Source organism: Aulostomus chinensis, chromosome 5 (genome assembly GCF_037954235.1).
Source record: "Aulostomus chinensis isolate RoL2024-O1b breed Wild chromosome 5, RoL_Achi_v1.0, whole genome shotgun sequence".
NCBI lineage: Eukaryota > Metazoa > Chordata > Actinopteri > Syngnathiformes > Aulostomidae > Aulostomus > Aulostomus chinensis.
This window is the reverse complement of record NC_141324.1, coordinates 10703126-10728513: the sequence shown is the minus strand read 5'-3', so window position 1 is coordinate 10728513 and position 25388 is coordinate 10703126. Positions and strand designations below refer to the sequence as shown.

General features: G+C 48.2%; 1 protein-coding gene across 6 annotated transcripts in view; it reads right to left on the bottom strand.

The window, feature by feature from the left end:
- Window positions 1-25388, bottom strand: part of tox (thymocyte selection-associated high mobility group box) — a 38046-nt gene that overhangs the window by 6053 nt on the left and 6605 nt on the right. For 3 of the 6 annotated variants that reach the window (XR_015116079.1, XR_015116080.1, XM_086204846.1), the window contains exons 2-7: window positions 11525-11590; window positions 10337-10447; window positions 6915-7178; window positions 2194-2415; window positions 960-1196; window positions 46-126 (exon numbers count right to left, since the gene is read on the bottom strand). Coding sequence is in view for 4 of the 6 variants with exons in the window: in XM_086204846.1 (XP_086060972.1) it covers window positions 46-126; window positions 960-1196; window positions 2194-2415; window positions 6915-7178; window positions 10337-10447; window positions 11525-11590 (981 nt within the window). In the remaining 2 variants the exon portion in view is untranslated. The remainder of the gene's footprint in view (window positions 1-45; window positions 127-959; window positions 1197-2193; window positions 2416-6914; window positions 7179-10336; window positions 10448-11524; window positions 11591-25388) is intronic. The other 3 variants (XM_086204847.1, XM_086204848.1, XM_086204849.1) reach the window with 3 other exon arrangements.

The following is a 25388-nucleotide window of genomic DNA, read 5'->3' as shown; positions in this document are numbered from 1 at the left end:
ACTTTATTTGTGTGTGTGTGTGTGTGTGGGGGGGGGGGGGGGTACCTGTGCAACCAGACTGGCTCTGTAGGCAGCCAGTTGTTTCAAGTACTCCTTCTTAGCCGTCTCCGTCTTCTTCTTATACACCTGAGACAGAAATGTGTCATGCTAGCTGTTATGGATTTCATGTTTCCCTCAGCGGCTCAGACGGTCCAATGACACCCAACTATAGTAGGACAATCCCAAAGAACCCCCTGGACCAGGTACCAGGGGGACAACTATTCCACTTTTAGGTTCGGTCGTGCATCTTTGGTAACATTAGCAGGTTTCCAGCCTCAATGTCTTCCCCACCGCCTTCAGCCAGCAGCTTTGAGGCCTTGAAAAGTGTTACATCAGTTCAGTTTCAGTGAGACACCTGAGGACCGTGGCGGTGCCAACACAGCCCGTTGAACTGCACTTGTCATGGCACCAGCGCTTCAGAGAGGGACTTCTCACAGACTCCAACCATCCAATTTCATGTGAATGGCAGCAGACCATCGGTGTGGGATTTGTAATGACCAATATATCGATGACCGTCATATGTTGACAACGTGGTGTTTTGGTTGTTTTCCACCATTAACATTGTCAACATTGTCTGAGCTGACCTTTCATGCTGACCTGAAAAACCCCAAACCAACAAAACCAACAGTCGTGTGTATTCCATTACATCCTGCAAATCACCATCAAGTATCCATGGTAATCTAAGCCGGCAACATTTCAGATGGATTTTAAATTAATCCATGAAACGGATGAAGAAACTGGACAGCAGACGTTTTTATTTATTGATTTTTCTGACCAGCCTCGTGATTGCAGGCGTCCTTGATGCCGATTATCTCAACCTGCCATTAATCAGATGGATAGTCAGTCTCCCACTACCACGCTGATCAGGTTTTCATTAACTGCATTGGAAAGGAATGATAGAACAAAGATGGAGTATCTACCTGTTTCTGTTCCTCCCCTAGGCCGTCCCACATGGACGCCACAACCTTTGACACCTCGCCAAAGGTTGCGTTGGGATTTTGGGCCTTAATGTTGGCTTGAGTGTCCCTGAAGAACAAGGCGTAGGCTGACACCGGCTTCACCGGCTCATTGGGGTCCTTTCGCTTCTTTTTCTTTGGGGTTTTGGGCTTCTTACAGATGTCCAATGCTGCAGGCCGTTTCTCCCCTCCGCCGCCCTGCTAGGGTGAGGGTGATCAGGGTCAAGGAAGAAGGAGAACGGAGGTCACTGGATGAAGTGGTGGACCAATCACAGGCAGCTCCTAAAAACGCGTGTGCTGAGTCAGCTGGAGGCGTCTTACGCTAGAACAGGAGCTTCAGTCGTGATCCGCTCGAGACATCGAGTGACGTCAGGTCGCTTTTGTTGGGATTATGACATAATATCATATTATACAGCATAATAATGCATGATGTGGGTGGCATGGCTCAGGGGTAGAGCGGCCGTCTAGCAACCAAAGGGTTGCTGGTTCGATCCCCGACCCCGGTGACCATGTCGAAGTGTCCTTGAGCAAGATAATGAACCCATAATTGCTCCTGATGTGTAGGTTGGTGCCTTGCATGGCAGCCTCCACCATCAGTGTGTGAATGTGTGTGTGTGAACGGGTGAATGAGACGACACCGTAAAGAGCTTGGAGTGCTGCTAAGGTAGAAAAGTGCTCTATAAAACTGAGTCCATTTACAATAAGACAAACCAGCTGGGCTTTGATGTGTACCTGTCAATCAGCCACAGAGATTCTAACGGAGGAAACTCTCCACCGATCAGCAGGGGTGACAGAGTTAACAGACTTTTTCCAGCTGTAAAGTCACAGATGGTGAACAGCTCCTTCAGGAGCTGCAGGAGCCTCACATTCAACAGGACCCAAAGTGAAAGCAGTGAGTCAAGCAAAGGCTGCCTCTCTGTGGCTGTGGGACCTCAGGGGAGACCTGATGGTTCCTCCACAGGTGTGGTCACCTCTCCACTGACAAGACGGGATGGCAAATCACCAGAGGTCATGGAAACACTGGAATGCTATGGGGGGATTATTTCCAGCTCAGATCACCAGAGCAGTGAGAGTTGGTGTGTGTGTGTGTGTGTTTTATGCACTTTTAAAGTATTTTTCAATATTTAAAAAAAAAAACTTGTTTCAGAGTGAGTCACCAAATATTGAGGGAGCTGATTTCCATCTGTGTGTGTCGTACCCTGAGTCCGTCATCGTCGTCCTCCTGAGCTGAACTCGGGGGTGACGGCGTGGCAGATTTACTTGTGGGCGGTGAGGGGGAATCATGGGTACCAGGGTGGGGCTGGGTGGAGGTGGGTAAGTGGCTCTGGGGGTGGATGGCTGATTGGCTCCGGGGTCCTGGAGCTGCCAAGGGCTGCTGTCTGCTGGTGAACAGAGAATCTGAATTCACCATCTGCTGCATCTGAGAGGAGACAAGGACAGACAGGGAGAGGGAGCTCAGAGGGTGTGTGAGTGTGTGAGTGAGTGAGTGAGTGAGTGAGTGAGTGAGTGTGTGTGTGTCTGAGAGTGAGTGAGTGAGTGAGTGAGTGAGTGAGTGTGTGAGTGAGTGAGAGTGTGTGCGAGTGAGTGTGTGAGTGAGAGTGTGTGTGAGTGTGTGTGTGACTTAGTGAGTGTGTGTACCTGTGTGTGTGAGTGAGTGAGTGAGTGTGTGTGTACCTGTGTGTGTGAGTGAGTGAGTCAGTGTGTGAGTGACTGTGTGTGTAGGTGAGGGAGTGAGTGAGTGAGTGTGTACCTGTGTGTGAGTGAGTGAGTGAGTGTGTGGGTCAGTGAGTGTGCGAGTGAGTGAGTGTGTGTATGAATGAGTGAGTGAGTGAGTGTGTTAGTGTGTGTGTACCTGTGTGTGTGAGTGAGTGAGTGTGTGTGTGAGTGTGAGAGTGAGTGAGTGTGTGAGTGAGTGAGTGAGTGTGTACCTGTGTGTGAGAGTGAGTGTGTGAGTGAGTTTGTGAGTGAGTGAGTGGGTGTGTGTGACAGTGAGTTAGTGTGTGTGTGAGTGGGTGTGACAGTGAGTTAGTGTGTGTGTGAGTGAGTGAGTGAGTGAGTGAGTGAGTGAGTGAGTGTGTGTACCTTTGTGTGTGAGTCAGTGGGTGTGAGTGAGTGAGTGAGTGAGTGAGTGAGTGAGTGAGTGAGTGAGTGAGTGGGTGTGTGTATGTGTGTCTGACACCGAGTCCTGCCGTCTTTGGTTCTTTCACCTTCTAACGAACAAACTAACAACAAAAAAACCTTCAGTTTGTTTGTGAGCTTCCAATCATCTATGGTTTCGAGAGTCACAGAGTACTTATAATGCAAATTACCCGGATATACTACATATCCACACTGATATACTGCTAATCTACACTGATGTACTACATATCATTGTGATGTGTGCCTGTTCATCACAACCAGGCAATGTTGAATATTTCTTCACATAAAAGCTGTACACAGTATAAATACACTATAATGTAGCGATGATCTAGGACAGTCAGTTGAAATTAGATGGGAGATGAAGTTCCAGACCCGAGTATCAACTGCAAAACCTTACAATGATACCAACTCGAGTCCTTCCACCTGGCACCCCCACCCATCTTGATTAGGCTGAGCCAGCCAAGGTTGCTAAGCAACCATAATTTATGGACCAGCAGTGAATGAATGTTTGCATGGGAATATAGCAGCAAGTTAGCGAGGGAAAGGGAGGGATGAGACGGACACGAATATCTTCCTATTCAAATGACGACCTGCAGTGCCGCATCTCCACAAGACCGATGAGAGAATGACAGAGCAATAGTTCCTTTAGTCAGGAAGAATCAACCACCCACGCACGCACACACACACACACACACACACACACACACACACACACACACACATGCGCTCGCACACACACTGAAGAGTCGCTCACTGTGAGAAGCGGCAATATCCTTACACAGTATTTTGTATACTAGCAGTACCTGAAGACACAACTGAATGTTGTCACAAAAATCATGGCTGTAGGCAACTAGCGAATCCTCTGAAACCTCCTAATAAACCCGCTTGCTCAGCGATTGTTCTGTTGTTTACAGAGCTCCTTGGGTGAATCTCATTGTTTAAAAGCCCTTAACAAAAAATAAAAAGTAAGTTCATTTAGAAATATTATTATGACCAAGCCACCTGCAGGTGAGAGCTTTTAGGCTCCGCCCCCTGCTAGGAGAAGGCAGCACACCTGGCTCTCCCACTGAGGGTGGAAGGTAGCGAGAACACAGCTTTCATTCAGCATGATTATAGAATATAATATATATATAAGATTAACATGCTGTTGGTTCACCCAACCAGTGTTCAGATGAAGGAGTTCATCAAAGCCAACAAACCCCCCTTGGAGACCCACGAGCTCAGGGGTGGGCCGACACACCAGACCTGAGGGGCACACTACAAGATGAGTGGTGAGCGAGGTGTGGAGACCAAAGCCGAGGTTCTCAAGGTCATGAAGGCGTCTGTCTTCTGACCTGGCTGGATCACCATGGTAATTGATGTGGTAAACCTCACCTGGGGCCTCATGTATCAATACTTGCGTGGATCTCATACTAAAAACTGCAGTCGCAAGAATTGCGAAAGTTGCGCACGCACAAAAAAATCCGGATGTCTCAATCCGTGCGAGCGCCACAATCCCCGCACGTTTCCTTGATACATCCCAATCAGCGTGGAACTGAGCACAGATGTCAGAGGACCGGGCCCGCCCCCGTTACGCCCACCTATAAATACTCAAATTCATTTAAATAGGGTCTCCGCTGTCGGTGCTCGCAAAACAATGTCAAAGAAAAAGAGGTTCACGGCGTGCGAGCTGGTCGGGAAGGTGGAGGAGAGACAGCAGATTCTGTTAGTCAGCCTGTCCAGTGGTGTCAGGATGAGAGTGGATCAGAAGTGAGAGGGTGAACGAGGTGGGTTCAGAGCCACGCCCCCCATGAGATGAAAACAGTGGTGGGACCTGTTATTGGCTAAAGCTCCCTTCTCATCAGCAGTGTTGTTGATCATCATGTTCATACATCTGAACCTCTTCTACTGACGGAAAGAACGAGTCGCTACCTGTTTGAGGTTTGATGACGACGGTAGAAAAGTGTTGGCTCCTCCTTTACTGAACATCAAAGTGATACAAAGCTCAGTTTTCCTCTCTAAACCTGCGCCAGCATCACTACGTCATCAGCTTGCACCTCTGCTGGCGCTCTGAAAGATTTCCTCTCTGTTTCTAATGCATGTCTGCAATTCTAACTTCCTGAACAATGCAAGCTAAACGTAGGACTAAATTCAACACTGCGCAATCACTAAATGAACAACTACAATAATCAATTGGCTTCAATCTAAATTTAAATAACAACATGGAAAATGGCACTGACAGGACCTCAAGGTGGAGGTCAAGCGGCATACAGCTGCCCTCCGGAGGAGTGCAGGCCAGACAGGTGGGGGTCAGGGAGAGGGGCACCTGACGGAGTTTGAGCAGTGGGTGGTGGCAGTCACAGGCAGCACCTCTGTGGGGGGGATTGTCACCACCACCCACACTGACTCCGAGAGCCTGGAGGGTCAGTGGCACCTCCATTTCTTAGCAACATTTCCACCTGCTTTGCCTTACGATGAACGTAAGCGTGTTCCTCATGGGACGGTGCTTTTATGGCAACATGAGTTCAGTCATTAGAGAATCCAGCATTTGCTGCAAATTGCGCTTTAATATTGACATGTTCAACTGCACTGTAAGGGAATTTATTGTACCTGCGAGAGAGGCGGATGATCAGGTCCACCGCCAAGGGTGTGGCCTGGCTGAGGGTCGACTGACTTACCCTGGAACGGTCCGCCATCTCCTGCTGGAAGGTTTTTTCGTGCACGATGTTTGTGCGGTTATCAAACAGTGTCAGTTACCAACCACCGCCACAGGGTGTCGCCAACGGACCAAAGTGCAGTTAACGCAGAGACCGGAGTGATCTGCTACCTCTCCTGACGTCACTCCTATGAACGCTCCAGGTTCTCAGCTGAGGGAACCCCTTATTATTCCAGCCTGCTGGAGCAGCCGTATGTGAGGAACGCCACTAGAAGGAGCCACGCACTCACAGCAGCACAACTGTGTGTACGGAACCTGCATGCATTCAGTTGGGATGCAGTAAACCTGAGCAAGAATACTGCATGCTGCTATTCACACTCACACAAGTTGTACTTGCTCTCACTGAGTACTGAGTGTGTTTGTAGTCCCTGGCCATTTGCCCCCATGGCTACAACAGAGACCTTCTACAAAGCCTCAGGCTACATTTCTACTTCCTGCATTGATCAGCAGAGAGACCAACACCTGATGAACAAAATAATATTGAGGTGTTGAATGACAGCACGCACTGCTGTCATAATGAGCCTCAATGAGAAACGCATCTTCTGTTGGTCTTTGGGCCATGGAGTTTGGCAGAGGAAGCCCCCTCTGACTCGCGTGTGCGTTCTTGGTCTGTGTGTCAAGACGGGTTGGGTGTGTTGCCGGCATTGTACACCCCTGATGCCCCTTCAAGACGTGGGTCGATCCGCCGTCCTGGGCACTGGGCGCACTGAGGACAGTCCCCCACCATTGATAGCCATGCCAGGAGGGAGGGGGGCCCCATCACTCCGGGTGCACCTGCACCACCCCCCTGCCAGCTCCCACTACTCACCCAGAGAGGGGAGGGTGCTCCCTGAGGGCCAGGCCCCCCATCGCTCCTGGCCAGGTTCAGCCTCTGTGAAACGAGGATGGATTTTTGCTGAACTTAGAACTCAAGTTGATGTTTGGTGAAGAAGTGAAGGTGGTTTTCCTGGAATGAGGTGCCAGGATGAAACCCACCAGAAATACTCATGGTTGATGTCATATACTTACACTTGGGGAAAAAGAGAAGAAAAAGAAGAGAAGAAAAAGTAATTTAAAGTGTGAATGATTCATTTATGGCCACTTACGACACACAGAGCACTGCTCATCTGGGCGCCTTCAGGAATGATTGTGCCGCCATCTTGGTTCAACGCAGCAGCGACATCCCGGCTGCTGGGCATGCCACGCAGACTCATAGGCTGCAGCGAAAAGGGAGTGTCCAGGGGGGGTAAGGGTAGGCTGAGGGAGGAATCATGGGGGAGATGGGGGGGCAGCATGTGGTCTGGTAGGGTAGGAGGGGTGATGGGCGGGATGTTGAAGTCCTCATCACCCGATACACCCAGGGAGTACGGCTGGAGAGACAGAGAGAGACACAACAAGAGCAAATTGAGCTTCATCAACACCACACAGAACGCACAAAATGTTTGTTTTTTGTTTGGATACAGCATTGATTTGGAGTCAAGCTGGCGATGATCAGAGGGGCGCACCACGCTTTATTGATCATCTTATCTATTCATCTACGAAGGGAGATGATAGGTTAGCGAGGTGTGTTGAGACCAAAGTTGAGGTTCTCAATGTCATGAAGGTGGCTCTCTTCTTACCTGGGTGGATCACCATGGTAACTGATACGGCAAACCTAACCTAGCACCTCTCCTGATGTTACTCCCTATGAACGCTCCAGGTTCCCAGCTGAGGGAACCCATTATTATTCCAGCCTGCTGGAGCAGCCGTATGTGAGGAACACCACGAAAAGGAGCCACGCACTCACAGTAGCGTGACAGCAGGCACTGCTGTCATAATGAGCCTGTCACGATCCCTGTCTCGTGCTTCCTGTTTTATTTTGTAGTCTTGTCCGGTCTTCCTGTCCTCCCTCCTTTGATTACCTTATGTGTCTCACCTGGTTGATTTCCACACCTGCGCCTTGTTCCCTCATGTATTTAACGCCTGTGTTTTCCCCTGTTCGTTCTGGGTCCATTGCGTTTTGTGACGTGCGTTTTTAGTCTGTGTGTTGTCGTGTGCTACGTATTGTCGAGCGTTGTGCATGTTTCCTTGCAAGTTTATGTTTCACCAGTCACATCAAGCCGTCAGCCTCATGTCAAGCTGTCAGCCTCAGAGTTCCCTGTTTTCAATAAAACCTCGTTTGTGCACCATTCTACTGTCTGCACTTGGGTCTACTTCCCCCTTTCCCCATCCCGCACATAACAGAATGGACCCAGCAGACAGTTTCCCCCCCACGCATGATGACTCTCCGAGTACTTTGCCTATATGGCAAAAAAGAATGAGGAGAGAGTCACAGCAAGCAGTGGACTTCACGGGAACCTGGCTGGCCTTCAGGGATCCTCGATCTGTGCAGCGAGCCCTCGGGTCAGCTCAGACCCCATTCGGGAGTCCCAGCAGCTCCCGGCCTAAGGGCAAAAGCAAGGCTGACCGCCCTCATGCTCCTAGGCGGTCAGGTCCAGCCCTCACCCCATCAGCACAGCTGCCACCCTTGGACGCCACTCCTGTCTCGGCGTCGGGGGTCCCAGCTGTTGCTAAACCTGCTCCACCGAGGGTCCTGGCGGGCACCACTCCTGTCCCGGCGCCGAGGGTCCTGGCTGGCGTTACCCCTGCTCTGCCACCAAGGGTCCTGGCGGGTGCCACTCCTGTCCCGACGCCAAGGGTTCTGGCGGGCACTACTACTGCTCAGAGGGTCCAGGTGGACGCCTCTCTCGCTCCCGCTGCTCTTCACGGCACCTCGGGCCTCCCCCCCGGGTGCTCTGTGCCTCCTGGTGCAGCCCCCTGGCCACCCCCCTGACTCTCCGTGGTCTGTGCGTCCCCCCGGCCGCCCCCCTGACTCTCCGTTGTCTGCACGGCCCCCTGGCCACCCCCCTGACTTTCCATGGTCTGCACGGCCCCCTGACCGTCCCCCCTGACTCTGTGTTATGGTTCAGCCCACAGGTGTGGTGAGTGAGTGGGTTTTTTTTGTTGTTTCGTTCACTGGTGTTTTCTCGCCCTTTGTTGTCGGTCTCCAGCCTCACGTCAAGTCGTCGGTCTCCAGGTTCCCCGTCTCCAGGTTCCCCCGTTTTCAATAAAACCTCGTTTGTGCACCATTCTACTGTCTGCGCTTGGGTCTACTTCCCCCCTTCCCCATCCCGCATGTAACAGAGCCTGCAATTCAGCTCACAAATAACAGGCGAAAAACTCAAGACAGACACGTCTTCTGTTGGTCTTTGGGCCATGGAGTTTGGCAAAGAAACCCCTCTCTGACTCGCATGTGCATTAGACTTCTTGGTCCATGTTTCAAGACGGGTGTGTTGCTGGCATCGCTGCAGACCCCTTATTCCCCTTGAAGACGTGGGTCAAACCCGTCCTTAGTGGCGTGACATGGCATGGGCGCACTGAGGACAGTCCCCCACGGCTGACAGCCACGTCAGGAGGGAGGGGGGCCCCATCACTCCAGGTGCACCTGCACCTAAAATGTATTTCAAATTGTTAAGAGAAACTAATAGAAAAACTAACACTAATGAAGAAAATACTTTGAAAAAAGAGAGTCAACTGATAGTCTACTGGTGTTCGTCACCGTTAATAATAATCAATAAAGGTGATTTGGCCAAACACTGAAAATAATGACTTGACGCACTCGCTGCTCTTCTCCCAGCATTCTTCTCTCACCTCCTTGGCAGCAGCAGTGCTGCTTTTTGCTGTCATAATTGTTTGATGTTGTTCCTGACCATCATAGTCACTTGTTCTTCTGGACTAAAGTAGGCGGCACGCGATCCATCCATTTCCTAGAGTCACATGATGCGTTACACACCCCTTTTTATAGGGACGCCACAGAGCCTGACGCCTTGATTGACAGAGAGCGATCCCACCCACCATCCTGATACCAGTGACCTCTGATTGGGAGTTCAGGGTTTGAAGGGAAGCCTGGCTAGGAGAAACTTCCTGGTTCACCCCTGGGGACAGGAAGAGTTTTGGTCGATAAACAACTTGTAGGGAATCAGTGAGAGCTGAGACGACAGTACGTGCAGTGGGTGATGATGTCACTCCTCCTCACCAGGCATGCAAGACAGACTAGATAGCACACGTCTCTCTCTCTCTCTACACACACACACACACACACACACACACACACACACACACACAAACTCACTTGAGCACACACAAATACTCTTGTGAACCATGGACCTCTGGGGCACAAGGGGAACCAGTTCAAGTACAATGATGAGGGCCACCTGGTTCTGTGGTTGCACTACTGCCAGATTGGGGGAAATTGTCGCGGGAATCAAAGAGGAACCAGGTGAACAGTACGCAGACCACACTGAGGGACGGCAGGTGAAGTGATGAGCACCTCTGACTGTCACGGGTGTCAGGTCTCTGGGTTCAGGAGTTCTAGGAGCTGTGCCTCCGCCTCTGAAGGAGCTCGCGGACCGTTAAAGTTCCGGGACAGAAGCTGTTTTTCTCTGCAGTTCGGGAACACTTGCACCAGCAAGGAGCATCATCACTAAATACGCTACGAGTGTGTATTCACCCAGGCTGGACGGTGCGTGTCGGCCATGAGCCTGTCCCTCCTCCAGGGCTGTGGGGGCTGACTAGGGGGGGTCCCCTTGCTGGGAGGCTGAGGAGGTTGCAGCACGTGAAACTGTGAAAAGAAGCACAGAGTCTTTGTGTTGTCAGACATCCTGACTTCAACTCTATAGAATTCGGCACCATTGAGCTGCTCTTTAACCGTCGCTCCTTCGCCATGGTCACGTGACTCAACTGCCTCATCAACATCTGGGGCGGTGAAGTTGAGGGGCACCCTGGACTGAAGCTGGTCACACCTGAGCACAGAGCTATCCTCTGGCTGCACGCCTGCTGTGAATCCCTCCGTGACCTTTGGTTCTGACTCAGGGGGGAAGCTCAGATTGTAGAGAACCAATCAGAACTTGTGCAATCACAACTGATTCCACCAATCCATGCTTGTGTGACGCAGTTGTGTAGCAGCGCTACTTCAGAATTACCGCCATCCATTCTCATCCCACTGAGCAAAGCCTTCTGAATCACATCAAATTGGATTCCAATGGACACAACGTTCCAAGATGGTGCTGCATGAATGACGCATCTCCACTGGGGTTTTCTCATCAACTTGTCCTTTGCTTCCTGATGAGAGTAACTCGCACTAACACACGCACACAGACCTTTCTAGGAGCTTCAAGTGCAGAGCTGCTTTCACCATCTCACATCCATCCACTCACTCACCTCCTGGGGGAGCCTATGTCACACCAATGTGGGCCACGCCAGACTATCTCAAGCTCAGCTTTGGTAGGAATAACTCACCATACGGCACTCAGGCTGCAATAATGGCGATAACTGATAGCTGTTCATTCTTCTCTCAAATACAACCAGGGCTGCACCGGGACCCTGACTGTTCCCAGTTAGCAGAGAACTCTGTGACCAGTGTTCACCAGTGGGGCCTTCCACCAGGACCTGGCTGACACTCACAGGCAGAGCATCGAGTCCTGGAGAAGCTTAACAAAGCTCACAGATACAAATCTGATGCCATCAAAAATAATCAGATCAGGGGCGAAAAGAGTCGCGTGACCCCTTCAGTGACACAAACAACAAAACAGCACAATCACAGATGAGTGGGATTTTAATGCAATCAGCGTCCAAGCCAGTATTTAAAAAATTTAAATAACACACGCACACACACACACACACACAGATGAATACTCACCTGATTGTATGAAACAAACTCGAGGCTCGCCTCTTGCATGCTCAGGCACATGGCGTCTCCCTCCAGCTGGACAGAACAAAGAGTAATGGAAAAGTCAACCATCAAAATGCAGATCACTATCACCTGGAACCATAATTATTGAGACGATTAATGTCCAGATAATCAGGAATCCACATCCAGGAGAAGCATGTTCATCGACACAAGCTGTCAAATATTGGTGATCTGGAGGTCTTTGTCGGAGCCTCCTTCTGTACCTGAGCTCCATAGCGTCTGCCAGCAGTGTACCTATGGCGCCATGCCTATAGCGCCATGCCTATAGCACCACGCCTATAACGCCGCACCCATGGTGCCGTGCCTATGGCGCCGCGCCCATGGTGGTGTGTTCATTAGGAGGAGAAGTGTAGAGTCATCCAGCCATCTACTGAGCGTGGGACTGCTGCTGATCCCACACCATGTGACAACTCCTGAAAAATAGCACTGAGCACATGGCGGGCACACACATGAGTGTGTGTGTGTGTGTGTGTGTGTGTGTGTGTGTGTGTGTGTGTGTGTGTGTGTGTGTGTGTGTGTACTGTATGTGTTTCAAATACTGACTTGGACGAACATCAGGGAACTGAGAAATAATCTAGCATGAACTGGTGTGATGATGATGATGGTGATGACCATGGTGACGATGAGGATGACGAAACTCTTCCTCCCCTGATACTTGGGCTGATGATGGATGTCCCTCTGACTCTGATGGAGTCAAGGTGTAAACCACCATCTGCTGCATCAGGAGTGCACACTGCTCATATTTAGAACTATGTTCTGCTACAACGGACAGAGACATAATCAAACTATCACGCCCTCCATTTACAGACAAGTGGGACCTGCTGATGCAACATGTGACAGGCGTTATTCATCTGGTGGAGTCCCACGCTAACCCTGTGGCCTCGCGTGTCCTGGTGCTTCTGCATTCCCAACCTTTGTTTCTCCTCTGAACCAAGATGAGCATGAAAACTTTAAGTTACAGCTGAGGGATGCAATTTATATTTCTACCTTGTTTAACTAACTTAACTCATAATCTTTCCACGATCAGTCAAATAAAAAGTGATGAATATTTCAACTGGTCTTTGACGGTGTCGATTCAGACACGTACTGGTATCAGAAACTGTACCAGCTGTAGGAGGTGTTAAACCGAGGTCAGGACAACCGCCATGACCTCATCGATGCTTCATGATTGGGATCAAACACAAACATGGAAGACTGCTTCAGCAGTTGGAGCCACTGAATTACCGTATTTTCCGCACTATAAGGCGCACCCAAAAACCTTGAATTTTCTCAAAAACCGACAGTGCGCCTTATAATCCAATGCGGTTTATGTGTGGATCAATATTGGTTCATTATGGCTACCGTAGTCAGGGGGCGTCGCCGAAGTAACGGCGGTAAAAACGGTATCGTCACTGAACTGCCAGACAACAACAGCAACACTGACTCGGAAAATGACGACTTTGACGAGACGGAACCAGGCACGTTGGATGCCGTACTCGCCCAACTGTTCAACTCGGACACTGAAGAGGAAGAATTCGATGGATTCGTGGATGAGGAATGAACTGAAAGAGTGAGCTTTACGTGTTTCTTTCACGTGTTTACAACTGAACGAGGCTTGGGAGATATTGTGAATATGGACATTCATGTTTGGACAACGTTGAGTTATTTAGATATTGTTATTTGCACTATTTCGAGAGTTACTATATTGTGATTGCACTAGCGTTTGATTTACTGACTGTTTCTTTTACGTATTTACTGAATCAGGGAAAAGTTCCCCTCCCCGTTTGTGAATGCACTATCTTGTTTTGGGAGTGAACGGAGTTGTCAGAACGTTGGTTTGTATTCTACGAATAAAGTTTGACCGACTGACTTATCTGACGTTCCCTTTAACGCAGCTCCATCTAGTGGATGCATAACACAACCCCAGCCACTACAGTCGTTTAGATTCTATGCGCCTTATAATGCGGTGCGCCCTATATATGAAAACACTTTTAAAATAGGCCATTCATTGAGGGTGCGCCTTATAGTGCGGAAAATACGGTAGTCTCATGTACACACACACACACGCACACACACACACACAAACACACACACACACACACACACACACACACACACACACACACACACACAGAGGTGTAAGTGTCCTTCCAATTGACCAGCTGCTGGCTATTATGCAAACCAGGTTCACTAAACACAAAGCCAAAACACACATATACACTCACACACACATAGATGGCTTTCTTTTCTAATGAACTCGTGCAGATTTAATGCAATAACACTCACTAATCTCATTGAGATTCATCAAAGTCCTAATTCGGACTGAGCAGTTTTATTGATCCTGTGACATTTATCGATAGTTTCCTCAGAGTATCGATTTTTCAGCCATGAGTATCAACACATTGACCCCCATTCCAATCCCTCGTGTCCAGCACTTTGCAGGAAGAGCAGTTCTATCTGCCAGTCACTGGTGTCGCCATAGAGCATTTCTAGTTACCCAGACGACTACGCCTTTCTCATCCGGTGAGAGCTGAGACATTCAGGAGAATGGCGGCGAGTATAAAGCCAGCGCCTGCAGGCTTAAACGCAGATGTGTGGGAGCATTTTGGTTCTAGGACAAAAAGGACAGTTACGATTTAGACAAAAGTGTGGCGGTTTGTGAGCTGAGTCACACAAACGTTAAGTACCCTGGAAGTACCACCAACCTGCGAGCCCTCCTAAAACGTCACCACCCGGACAAGGAAATGCTAACTGAGACCGAGCCCACAAAGCTGAGGCGTGACCCCACACAAACCACGCTGGACAGTGACGGCGGTTGTTGCCACAAGTTCCCATCGTCTTCACCGAGGTCGTAGAAAATGACGGAGTCCATTTCTGCTTCATCAGTCAGGATTTGAAAGCTTATTGGGTGGTGGCAAACACCGGCTTTAGGCGCCTGGTGAACGCGATGGATGCTGCTGTCAACCTGCCAATTGAATTATCGGCTGCCATGGTTTATTTTTGGTGAAGCTGGTGGCTGGACTGGCTAGCAGCTCCCTCCTATGTTCAGTATCAAGCTAAAACGCTGCCTAAGAAGGCCACTGGCTGCACTTTAACTCTCAATGTTCACTTTTCTAAAGCTTGAAAGCTACAATTTGCACTCAGTTTTAAAAAATGACACTAATTTTCTCACCACATCTTTGATTCATTTTGTCCAGCATTTGTGAGCTGCCAGTCAGAGCCTCATGTTGTGTACTTGATGCTTTCAGTTCAGTTCATTCAATCCAAGTCAACGGAACACACAAGATGTCACCAAAATCACTTAGTCCTTGAAAACCTTCCAGAAAAGCATGTAAGTGTAGTGAATCGTATCGTGAGACGACTATCGTGATATATATATCGTATCGTGAGACGAATATCGTGATATATATGTCGTATCGTGAGACGACTATCGTGATATATATCGTAGCGTAAGACGACTATCGTGATATATATCGTATCGTGAGACGACTATCGTGATATATATTGTATCGTGAGACGACTATTGTGATATATATATTGTATCGTCAGATGACTATCTTGATATATATCGTATCTTGAGACGACTATCGTGATATACATATCGTATCGTGAGACGACTATCGTGATATATATCGTATCGGGAGATGACTATCGTCATATATATATCGTATCGTGAGACGACGATCGTGATATATACTGTATATCGTATCGTGTGACGACTATCGTCATATATATATATCGTATCGTGAGATGACTATTGTGTATCACTACAGCTGTAATCCTAACTGAAATGTGTGTAAAAGTACCTAAAGTACCATTCGGGGGGGGGGGTATTCCTGCAGGTGCAGCAGCAATGGGGGGCCGTCTAGAGACCCGCATGCCATAAAACATACAGGAACATCATCAGTATCCCCATTCACTGTTAGGGAATGTCACTCAGCTTCTCCAGGAGTTTACAAGATGAATTTATAATGGAGGGATCCATCATCCATCCATCCATCCATCCCTCCATTCATCCCTCCATCCTTCCATCCATCTATTCATCCATCCATCTTCTCCCTCTTCTCCTGTTCAGGGTGGTGGGGGTGGAGCCTATCCCAGCAGTCTTCCCCCTGGACAGGTCACCAGTCCATGTCAGGACCAACACATAGAGACAGACAACCATTGGCTCTCCCAGCCACGCCTACCGTCAATTTAGAGTCTGGATTAACCTGGTCCCCTCTTGATGTCTTTGGACTTTAGACTCTTTACTACAGTTGGACGCAGAAGTACCTTTACTACAAACTTTACCTCTAATGTAGTCGAGGTACTACCCTATTAATACAGGCAGTTTTTCTAGAAGGTGCTAGCCAGAGCAGGTCTGGTATGTCGGTCCAGCCATGAGCTTGTGGGTCTCCGAGGGGGGTTTGCTGGCTTTGATGAACTCCTTCATCTGAACTCTGGTTGGGTGAACCAACAGTTTGTTAATCTTATGTATGTATTATATTCTATAATCATATTCTATAAGAATAATATTTCTAAATGAACTTGCCTTTTTATTTAAGAATTAAGGGCTTTTAAACAATGAGATTCACGCAAGCAGCTCTATGAACAACAGAACAATCGCTGAGCAAGCGGGTTTATTAGGAGGATTCGGAGGATTCGCTGGTTGCCTACAGCCATGATTTTTGTAACAACATTCAGTTGTGTCTTCAGGTACTGCTAGTATACAAAATACTGTGTAAGGATATTGCCACTTCTCACAGTGAGCGATTCTTCAGTGTGTGAGTGTGTGTGTGTAAAAGAGAAGGAACTAACAAGGTTACTCGATCACCCGCTCTACTTCTCGCCTGCTTCATGCTTCTGTCTCTCATCTCTGCTGTAGCTCTTCATTTGTGCGTCTGTGTACATGAATGTGTGAGTGTGTGTGTGCAAGTGTGTGTGTGGGGGGGAAGCAAAGGTTTGAATAACAAGCAGCCAGCTAAGTGGGTCAGGGTCGGAGGAAGGGGGAGAGAATATTAGGATGACGGACAAGGACAAAGGAAAAGAGAGAAACACAGGAGACTGAGGGAAAGGGATGAGAGAGAGATTGAGGGAGAGAAAAAAGGATGAAGAGCAGGTTTGGTCCAGTGGGTGGAACCAGTGCTGGGGGATGTGCAAGACCAAGGATTTGTTTTTTTATTGATATCAAACAATCATAAAAATTAAAATTATATAGTTGTCCATAAACAAATGTATGTGTGTGTGTGTGTATGTGTGCACGTGTGTGTGCTCTGCTGTAGCCCCAGTGAAACAGGAATTATCACCTAATGCAGAAATTTAGGCACACAACAGCCATTCTCCACTTGTCCAGTCCAGACTGTGCTCCCCCTGGTGGTAAGGAGGCAGCTAGTGTCCTCCTCTCCTCCTGTCATCTCCAAGTCTATTTCTTTATTCAATGTTCAGCGGCCTAAACAAGGAACAGACACCACCAAGTGCTGCTACCGAGTCCACAACGGCACCACTCTGCCATCACGACCCTCGTCATGGTGGGAGAGGGAGAGAAAGTTACTTGTCTATGTTGTTGTCAGGTAGCAACCACAATGCTACAATGCTACATGTCATGTTGTTGTTAGGTAGCAACCGCGATGCTACAATGCTACATGTCTATGTTGTTGTCAGGTAGCAACCACGACGTTACTACGCTATAGTCTATGTGGTTGTCAGGTAGCAACCACGACGTTACTACGCTATCGTCTATGTGGTTGTCAGGAAGCAACCACGACGTTACTACGCTATCGTCTATGTTGTGGTCAGGTAGCAACCACGACGTTACTACGCTATAGTCTATGTGGTTGTCAGGTAGCAACCACGATGTTACTACACTGTCGTCTATGTGGTTGTCAGGTAGCAACCACGACGTTACTACGCTGTCGTCTATGTGGTTGTCAGGTAGCAACCACAACGATACTACGCTATCGTCTATGTTGTATCCTGTAGGTGAACCCCATGTGTTTCTCACAGGAACATAGAAGTAAGACCCTCATTGATCCAGACCCACATTTTCTACAGGTCTTGTTCTCTGACTCCTCCTGGTACACGACACATCCTCAAGTACTTGTTATGATGCCTTTACCAAAACACACACACAACTTTGCATGCATGATGGCAGGCATGCGCGCGCACACATACACACAAACACACACACACACAAAACAATGCAGTTATGATTGCAATATGTGATTTGATTGCAATATGTTTGTTTTGGAAGTGAGAGGGTGATAATTACACTCCTCTGGCAGCGCTCTACCTCCACCCATCTGTCCCTCTGGCAGTACTCCACTAACTCGGGGTCCGACACCTACACACAAGCAGCAGCGGTGGAAGTTGCCCAATCATCAGCAAGCATGGGTTGGTGCAGGGGGTTGGGGGGGGGGGGGGTCCTGGCGCCCTGGTCTGCCATGCATCCAGCAGGGCCAGACGGACAGACAGATTGACTAGTTGTGTTCTGGCTGGGATGACGGGAGTCTGTGAGGAGAAGTATCCCGGAGGATAAGATCATTGCAGCCATACGTCTTTATCTGGCTGCGGCCCTGTGGGAAGGTGTGGTTGGGGAGGCTGGCCGCACGTGAAAGGATGAACAGCCAGAGGGCGAATCGGTCCTGTGCTGGGAGGGTTCACAACCATGATCTTGATGTCCAAGAATTGGAGAATCCTCAAAGTGCCAAGGTATGAAAACAGCAGTGCTGGAATATTGAGCCAAATCCTGCCACAACCCATAAGAGCAATCAAAGGCAGGCACCTATACCAGGTGATGTCAACCAAGTCTCAGGCTCCCTGCCAAATGTTTCAGAGATGAAAGTTTCCACCTGCCAAACCAGTCAGGAAATGATGTGTGAGTGTGTGTGTGTTCTTGTACTTGCTGCATAGTGAGGACTAGGATAAGTATTTAACCAACGGAGTGAGGACATTTTAGACAGTCCTCACATCTTCAAAGGGCCGTTTGAAGGTCAAGATTTGGTTTTACGGTCAAGGTTAGGGTCAGGCTCAGATTAGGTTTAGGGTCAAGGTGAGGGTCAAGGTTAGGGTCAGGTTCTGGTTAGGCTTAGGGTCAAGCCTGGGGTCTGGTATACAGTGTAAAATGGAACCGACTCTTTGGCTGAATATCTTACAGCCGTTGTGCACTTGACCATTTCTTACCAATACATGATTCTTGAGCCTGACGAGGCTTTAGAGCAGAAAAATCGCAGATTACCGACCGATGACTGCTACAGTGAATGTTTGTGCCGGACTGAGATCGACTGTTACGATGTCCAGTTTTGATCTGATATGACTGTGAAGGTAGGAGGCTGATTTCTTGAACAAAGGACTTTACGAAAAATATTTCACGTTTTCATACATTACCTTTTAAATAGAGACCAAAATAAAACAGTAAAATAAGCACAGTGGAGGCCCTGGAGCGCCCTCTGCTGAACACACCACACACAGTCACTAGCCATTGGTTCCTGCACTTCAAGTGCAGCAAAATGTTTTTCGACATCGGAAAACATACGAGCAGATGGGCGGCACAATGGTGCAGTGGTCCTCACTGTGGCCCCCCAGCAAGAAGGTTGTGGGTGGAGCCCCGGCTGCAGCACGGGGTCTTTCTGTGTGAGTCTCCATGTTCTCCCTGTTGCTGCTGGGTTCTCTCTGGTACTCCACCTTCCTCCACAGTCCAAAGACATCAAGAGGGGACCAGGTTAATCCAGACTCTAAATTGACCGTAGGCGTGGCTGGGAGAGCCAATGGTTGTCTGTCTGTCTTGGTAGACTGAGTGGAGTTTGCCTGAACCTGCTTGAACCTGTTTGCTCCTGCTCAGTCCCTCACTCAAGCCTCACTCAGCCTCAGCAGCACCGCTCCACTGCACACGCCCCTTCCAAGATGGCAGCCTCTTTCTCTGTGCTGTTTGTATCTGTGAGAATTATTTGTCTTTGAAGTTTTTTACGTGCCTCGTGGTCTTTTAAACTCTTAAAACTGCTCCTCCTTATCCTTGCATCTTTGACCTTGTTTGATTAAGTTCATCAATTGATCAAATTACGGGATTCTTCTGCTGATCTCTGCCTGCTTCCTGCTTCCAGTGCCATGCTCACCTGCTGCCCGGCGTCTCACCTCGTCCGTCTTGACCTGCCTGCTAGTCTCCCTGCTTGCTGGTGTTTGGACCAGGTACCCTCCTTCCCCCGTCTTCGCTCCCCCGTTTGCTGCCTGCCCATAGCCGCTACACCCCTCTCCCCTTTGCCTCTGCTCTCTCTCGCCACACACACACACACCACATTAACTTTTCGTTTTCCTGGACACGTCGCTGGACTGTGGAACGTGGAAAATGCGGTTCCCTGTTGCGCTGCTTATTACTGAGTTTGTGGAACTGTGGGTTGACAGGCTGTCGCTGCATGAGTGTGTCTGAGGAGGCGCACTCCCCATCGGTCGTCCCTGGTCCACAAACTGGCGTCTTGCGTGGCGTCATGCAAGCTCCAAATCGACTTGTGACTTTTCCCACAGCGCAACTATCTGTTATCGTAATATGTCAGTGTGCACTAAATTCATATTTCATTACGTCCACGGACTACCTGCTCTACTCCATGCTACGCTCTGACGTTAATTCAAAATGTATCTCTCCTAAAATGGCTAAACTACATAGCTTGAAGGTGTTGATGCTGTTGTTATCTGGTCATGTTCTACCGAACCCTGGTCCTGACTAATTCAGACACCTTCTGATTTCAATGCGACATCTGGCTTTGGTGTTATTCACTTCAATGTCCGTAGTCTTTTGCCCAAAATAGATTTTGTTAGAATTTGGGCACAGACAACTGATGCTGATGTAATTATAATTTCTGAGACTTGGTTGAACAAATCTGTATGTGATACTGATATTTCAATCGATGGTTACAAGCAAAGTCGTATTGATTGTCCTAAACGTGGTGGTGGCATTGCTGCCTACATTAAATCGAAATATCCCACAAAAGTACGAGTAACACAGTCAATACCAAAACAGCTAGAAATGATTGCTTTACAAATAGAACTGTCTAAAGGATGCAATATCACAGTTGTTGGGTGCTACAGGCCTCCCTCTGCTGTAAAGGAAACACTGTTCAATATCAGATGTTCTCTCCAAAGTAGCTGACAATGACTTGGTCTTCGTTGGTGACCTTAACTGGGATTGGTTATCTCCAGCCTCAGACGAAGTCAAATCATATAGAAAATCAATGAACTTGACACAATTGTTAAACTCCCCTACTCGTCCAAACCCAAAATGTCCTCAGAAATCTACAATAATTGATCTGTTTTTAACGAATAAGCCACAAAAATACACCATGACTGGCATTTTTGCAAATGACGTGAGCGACCATTGTGTTATTGCGGTTGTCAGGGATACAAAAATTCCTAAATCGAAACCTTGTTATATTACTAAACGTGATACAAAGCACTTTTGCGTCCAGGGATTTTCACTTGTATCTAAGTGATTGGAGCAGGGTCTCCCTAGTACCTGACGTTGAATTAGCTTGGAGTGTCTTTCAGGAAGTGTTCCTGTCAATCATAAACACGCTCCCTACAGGAAATATAGAGTCAAGGGTAGGGACAATCTGTGGTTTTCTCAAGAGTTGTCAAATCTTATACGTGAAAGAAATACAACTTGGGCCAAAGCCAGGAAGATTAATTCTAAAGCTCTATGGGCCAGATTCACATGTCTAAGGAATAAATGTACTGCCTTAGTAAAAAAGGCCACATCTAGATATTATCTCGCCCTCACAACAGAAAATTTAAATAATCCACGGAAATTTTGGCAGACTATCAAATCTCTAAATCCTAAAAATTCTTCTAGTCTCCCTCCCTGCATTCTCTCTGGTGTGCCTACTGGGTAGGACAAAGCTGGGATGCATCGACTGTCACGCACGCTTCACTTGAATCAGAGCCCCCGTCCTCCACGGAATTTAAGTTCCAGCTTTTCTCAATTGATGATGTGCATGAAGCACTTAAAAATCTAAATCCTGATAAAACGGCAGGGCCCGATCAAATGGATCCTTATTGTTTAAAACTCTCTGCTGATTTCATAGCTAAACCCCTGACTCACAATTTTAATCTGATCTTGACTTGCAGAGAAATCCCCAAGATCTGGAAAAAGGCCCACCTTCTTCCCCTGTTAAAAGGTGGTGAACCCTCCACCCTCAACAATTATAGACCAGTGTCTATCCTGTCAGCACCAGCCAAGATATTGGAATCACTGGTAAGTAACCAGTTGAAGGAATTTCTCCATTTTAATCATATTTTATCCTGTAACCAATCCGGCTTTAGAAAACCCCACAGCACAGTCTCAGCCACCATGAAGGTAGTCAACGATATAATCAAAGCTCTAGATAGGAGAGAACATTGTGCTTCTCTTTTTATTGATTTCTCAAAAGCGTTTGATACTGTAGACCATAAGGTTTTGAAAGAAAGGCTATGTAATATTGGATTGTCTGGATCTGCTGTTGATTGGTTCTCTAATTATTTGTCTGAGGACTCAATGCGTTTATGCTGATGGTTTCTATTCTTCCGCAAGGCTCAGTTTTAGGTCCACTGTTGTTCACTAGCTAGCGCTAGCCTCAGCTAACTAGCCTAGCTGTTAGCCCCGCTGCGACGCTAACTGGTTGCTAGGCACCCAGACTCCCCCCCTCCCCTCCTCACTCTCTCTTCCATATACACACACACACACACACACTCCCTCACTCACACATGCTTACACACACACACACACACACACACACACACACACACACACACACACACATATTATCACTTGTGTCTTTCGTTTAGATAACCGTTATACCAACGTGTTGCTGATTGATTGATGCACTGTGTTAATAAATATATTTCTATTATAAGACAGAAGTCGTAGTGTCTTTTGTGTAAGAACTTGTGGTCACGTGTCTAAGCAATAGCCAGTGCTCGGATCTCATCCTTCAACATCAGAGCTGTCCCTAGGTAGTTAATGTTACAGAATGTTGACTGTTTAGTAGATAAACTCTCAAGACTGATAACTGTTACAAGTTTGGTCGTATTTTAGTTTCCCTGAACTCATCAGAATGGTGCCCCGAATAATTAATATTTAATATTAATTAGTAACTTATTGAATAATCAATAATTAAATCCATAATTATCGATTATCATTATTTTTGACCAATTTGCCCTTCAGCGCACAACATAATTGGTGCCCCGTTGTAGGAATTAAATTAGCAGATACTGTGGATTAGGAGTATTAGTCTCAGAAAGCATTTTGTCAATCACATGAGCTTCTGTGACCATCTCCTGACCTCAAGGAACAAATGACAACAGTAGCAGACAGGGTGAATTGGGGGAGGTGAGGAGCAGCTGATGAACAGGTGATACAGTCGTTGCTGTGATGGGGAAACCATCTGCCCTTTGTTATTAGTGGTATAAAGGTTGAGACATTGTACAGATCAGCAGAGAACACTCAGCAGTCTTCTCTCCATGCTGCATGTATTAAAGAGACTTGATTCATCACACCGAGTCAGTAATTCTTCAGAGAATTAGCAACTCTCAACGATCTACAAGGAGAATTTCCCTTACACCGTGTGAGGCTATTCCGAGACATTTGACCACATTTGTACACAAATCAAAGATGTTAGTAGTTTCATAATTCATAATTTTTATTTGAATTTCAGCCTTCTGCACTTGTCTCTACAGATGGAGATAAGTTAATGGCCTAATCATGACAAAATTATTAATTTCATAATTTCATAATAATTTATTTTAATAATTTTTAAAATTTTCCATATTCATTTTCTTTTTCCTCAATTTCAGTCAGGTTTTTTAATTTGGCTTTCGTGTACAGAATTGTCACCGCTTTTCTTTTGCGATCTGCCAAACCATATCCAGCGTGTTGAGAGTTGCACCAGTGCTTCACAGTGAGAGAACCTATACAGCCACCGCTCTTAGGTACCAATCCCTAATTAGCGCTGCGTATAGGCTTGAATCAGGGAAAAGACATCCTAGGAAGATTTCCACTCGTAAGCCACAGGCCCGCCTGTGCACCTTTTCTTATCAAAGCAGTTTGATAATTTACTCAGAGTAACATCAATATGCCTGAGAGGAGCTCAGATAAGCCCACTGCCCTCCTCGGCCGTGACCTACGCAAAGTGGTCACCCGGCTCATCGCACTCTTCGAAAGCGATGAGCAAACACTAGCTGATTACAGAATCAGCGACTGCGACGTGAATCTACAGCGCTTGGTAAGTGGACTCAATGAGTCACCCAAGCTAAACACGTGCCATAAGAATGGGCGAGATGCTCTTGTTGCTCTGTCAGAGATCCGAGCAAAAAGAGCTTGAATTTAAGGGCCGCATGGAGGCAGCCACCAGGGACACACTTGCCCTAGAGGAGGATCTTCATCACCTGCACCAAGAAAACACTGAACTGCGGGCAGAAGCAAAAGCCCGACTGGAAGAGTCGGAATCACTCGCACAGTCTCTCCACAGGAGACACTTGTGAGTGAAAGAGCTGCAAGAGCAGGTTTCACAGCTGCAGGCGACGAATGACCCAGACATAAGAAACCAGGCCGGGCCAGATTCCTCTGGTCCTGAAGTAGACGTGCAGGCGAGAGAACCCAGTGAGGACGGCGAGGCAGAGGAATACATCCTGCCCGACAACCGTCCCACTCCCAGGTTTGCCTCCGCCAACCAGACGTCCGGGTATAACCGCTTGGTCGCATTCGATGCCTCTTCCGGAGCATCGCATTCCTTCCCTTCCCGCCGCCCCCTCTCCCTTCCGGAAAGGGGGGCGGAACCATTGGGTTATGGGGGGTACCCACGCACAGGGGGCTTGGGCCAGAAATCACGCCCCCGAGAATGGTACAAGTCCACCCCAACATAAGTTTGGGGGGACACCTTCCCCACCTTCAACCCTCACAATGACCTGTATCTTGCTGATCCGTGGGCAGAGTCGATGAGCGGACTGCACACCCATCAGCTTGAAAGCCTCACCAAGGACATTGACCGTTTCGAGCCCAATGCACGTGGAGCGGACATCGATGCTTACCTTCGGGAGGTCGATTTCTGCTTGAGGTGCGTCCCCCGGGCCTTCGCCCATGAGGAGATCAGGCTTGTGTGGAGAACCACAACTCGACAGGTGAGGGACTTTTTTGAAATGCTTGCTAGGCATGCTATCCGAGGTTGTGCTCTGCATTGCGGGAGTACGGCCTGGACTCAGACCAGACGTCAGCCGCTCTCAATGCTTTCGCAATGAAGCAGAAAAGAGAGGAGTCGCCATGGGCATTCTTCACCGCCTGAGGGCTGCTTATTTCCAGGGCTGCTATCAAGCAGGGCTGGAAGAAGAAGACCAGGGGTTCAAGTCCCTCTTCCTAACCTGCATGACAGCAAACGATATGATGTGTCTATGCATAGCAGGACAGGCAACTTCACCACTGTGCAAGCTAAAAATTATGCACAGATGGCGTGGGAAACACGAAACCCCGCCAGCTTTGAAAACACTCTACGCGTTTTGGGGATCCAGGCCTCGCACTATGATGACCTGGTCCTTGAAGGTGGCGAGATACCGCAGGGTCGCCAAGCTGCGATTACCAGGGCCCAAGGACGCTGGCAACCTCGCCAGCAGAGTAGACGGCCAACCCAAGGAGGCGGGGCCCGCCCGCCTCTGACAGAGTCGAGCAAGCCCAGGTGGCCAAATCGCCCACCTCCGAAGGAAAGAACCCAACCTAAGGCTAAGGGGCATGACGATAGGTTAAATAAAGCTCCGGTCAATCCAGCTCCCAGCGGGGAAGGATCAGACCTGGAGGCTTTAATTATGAGGTGTATTTCGAAGGTGATGAAACAATATGGGAGTCCTT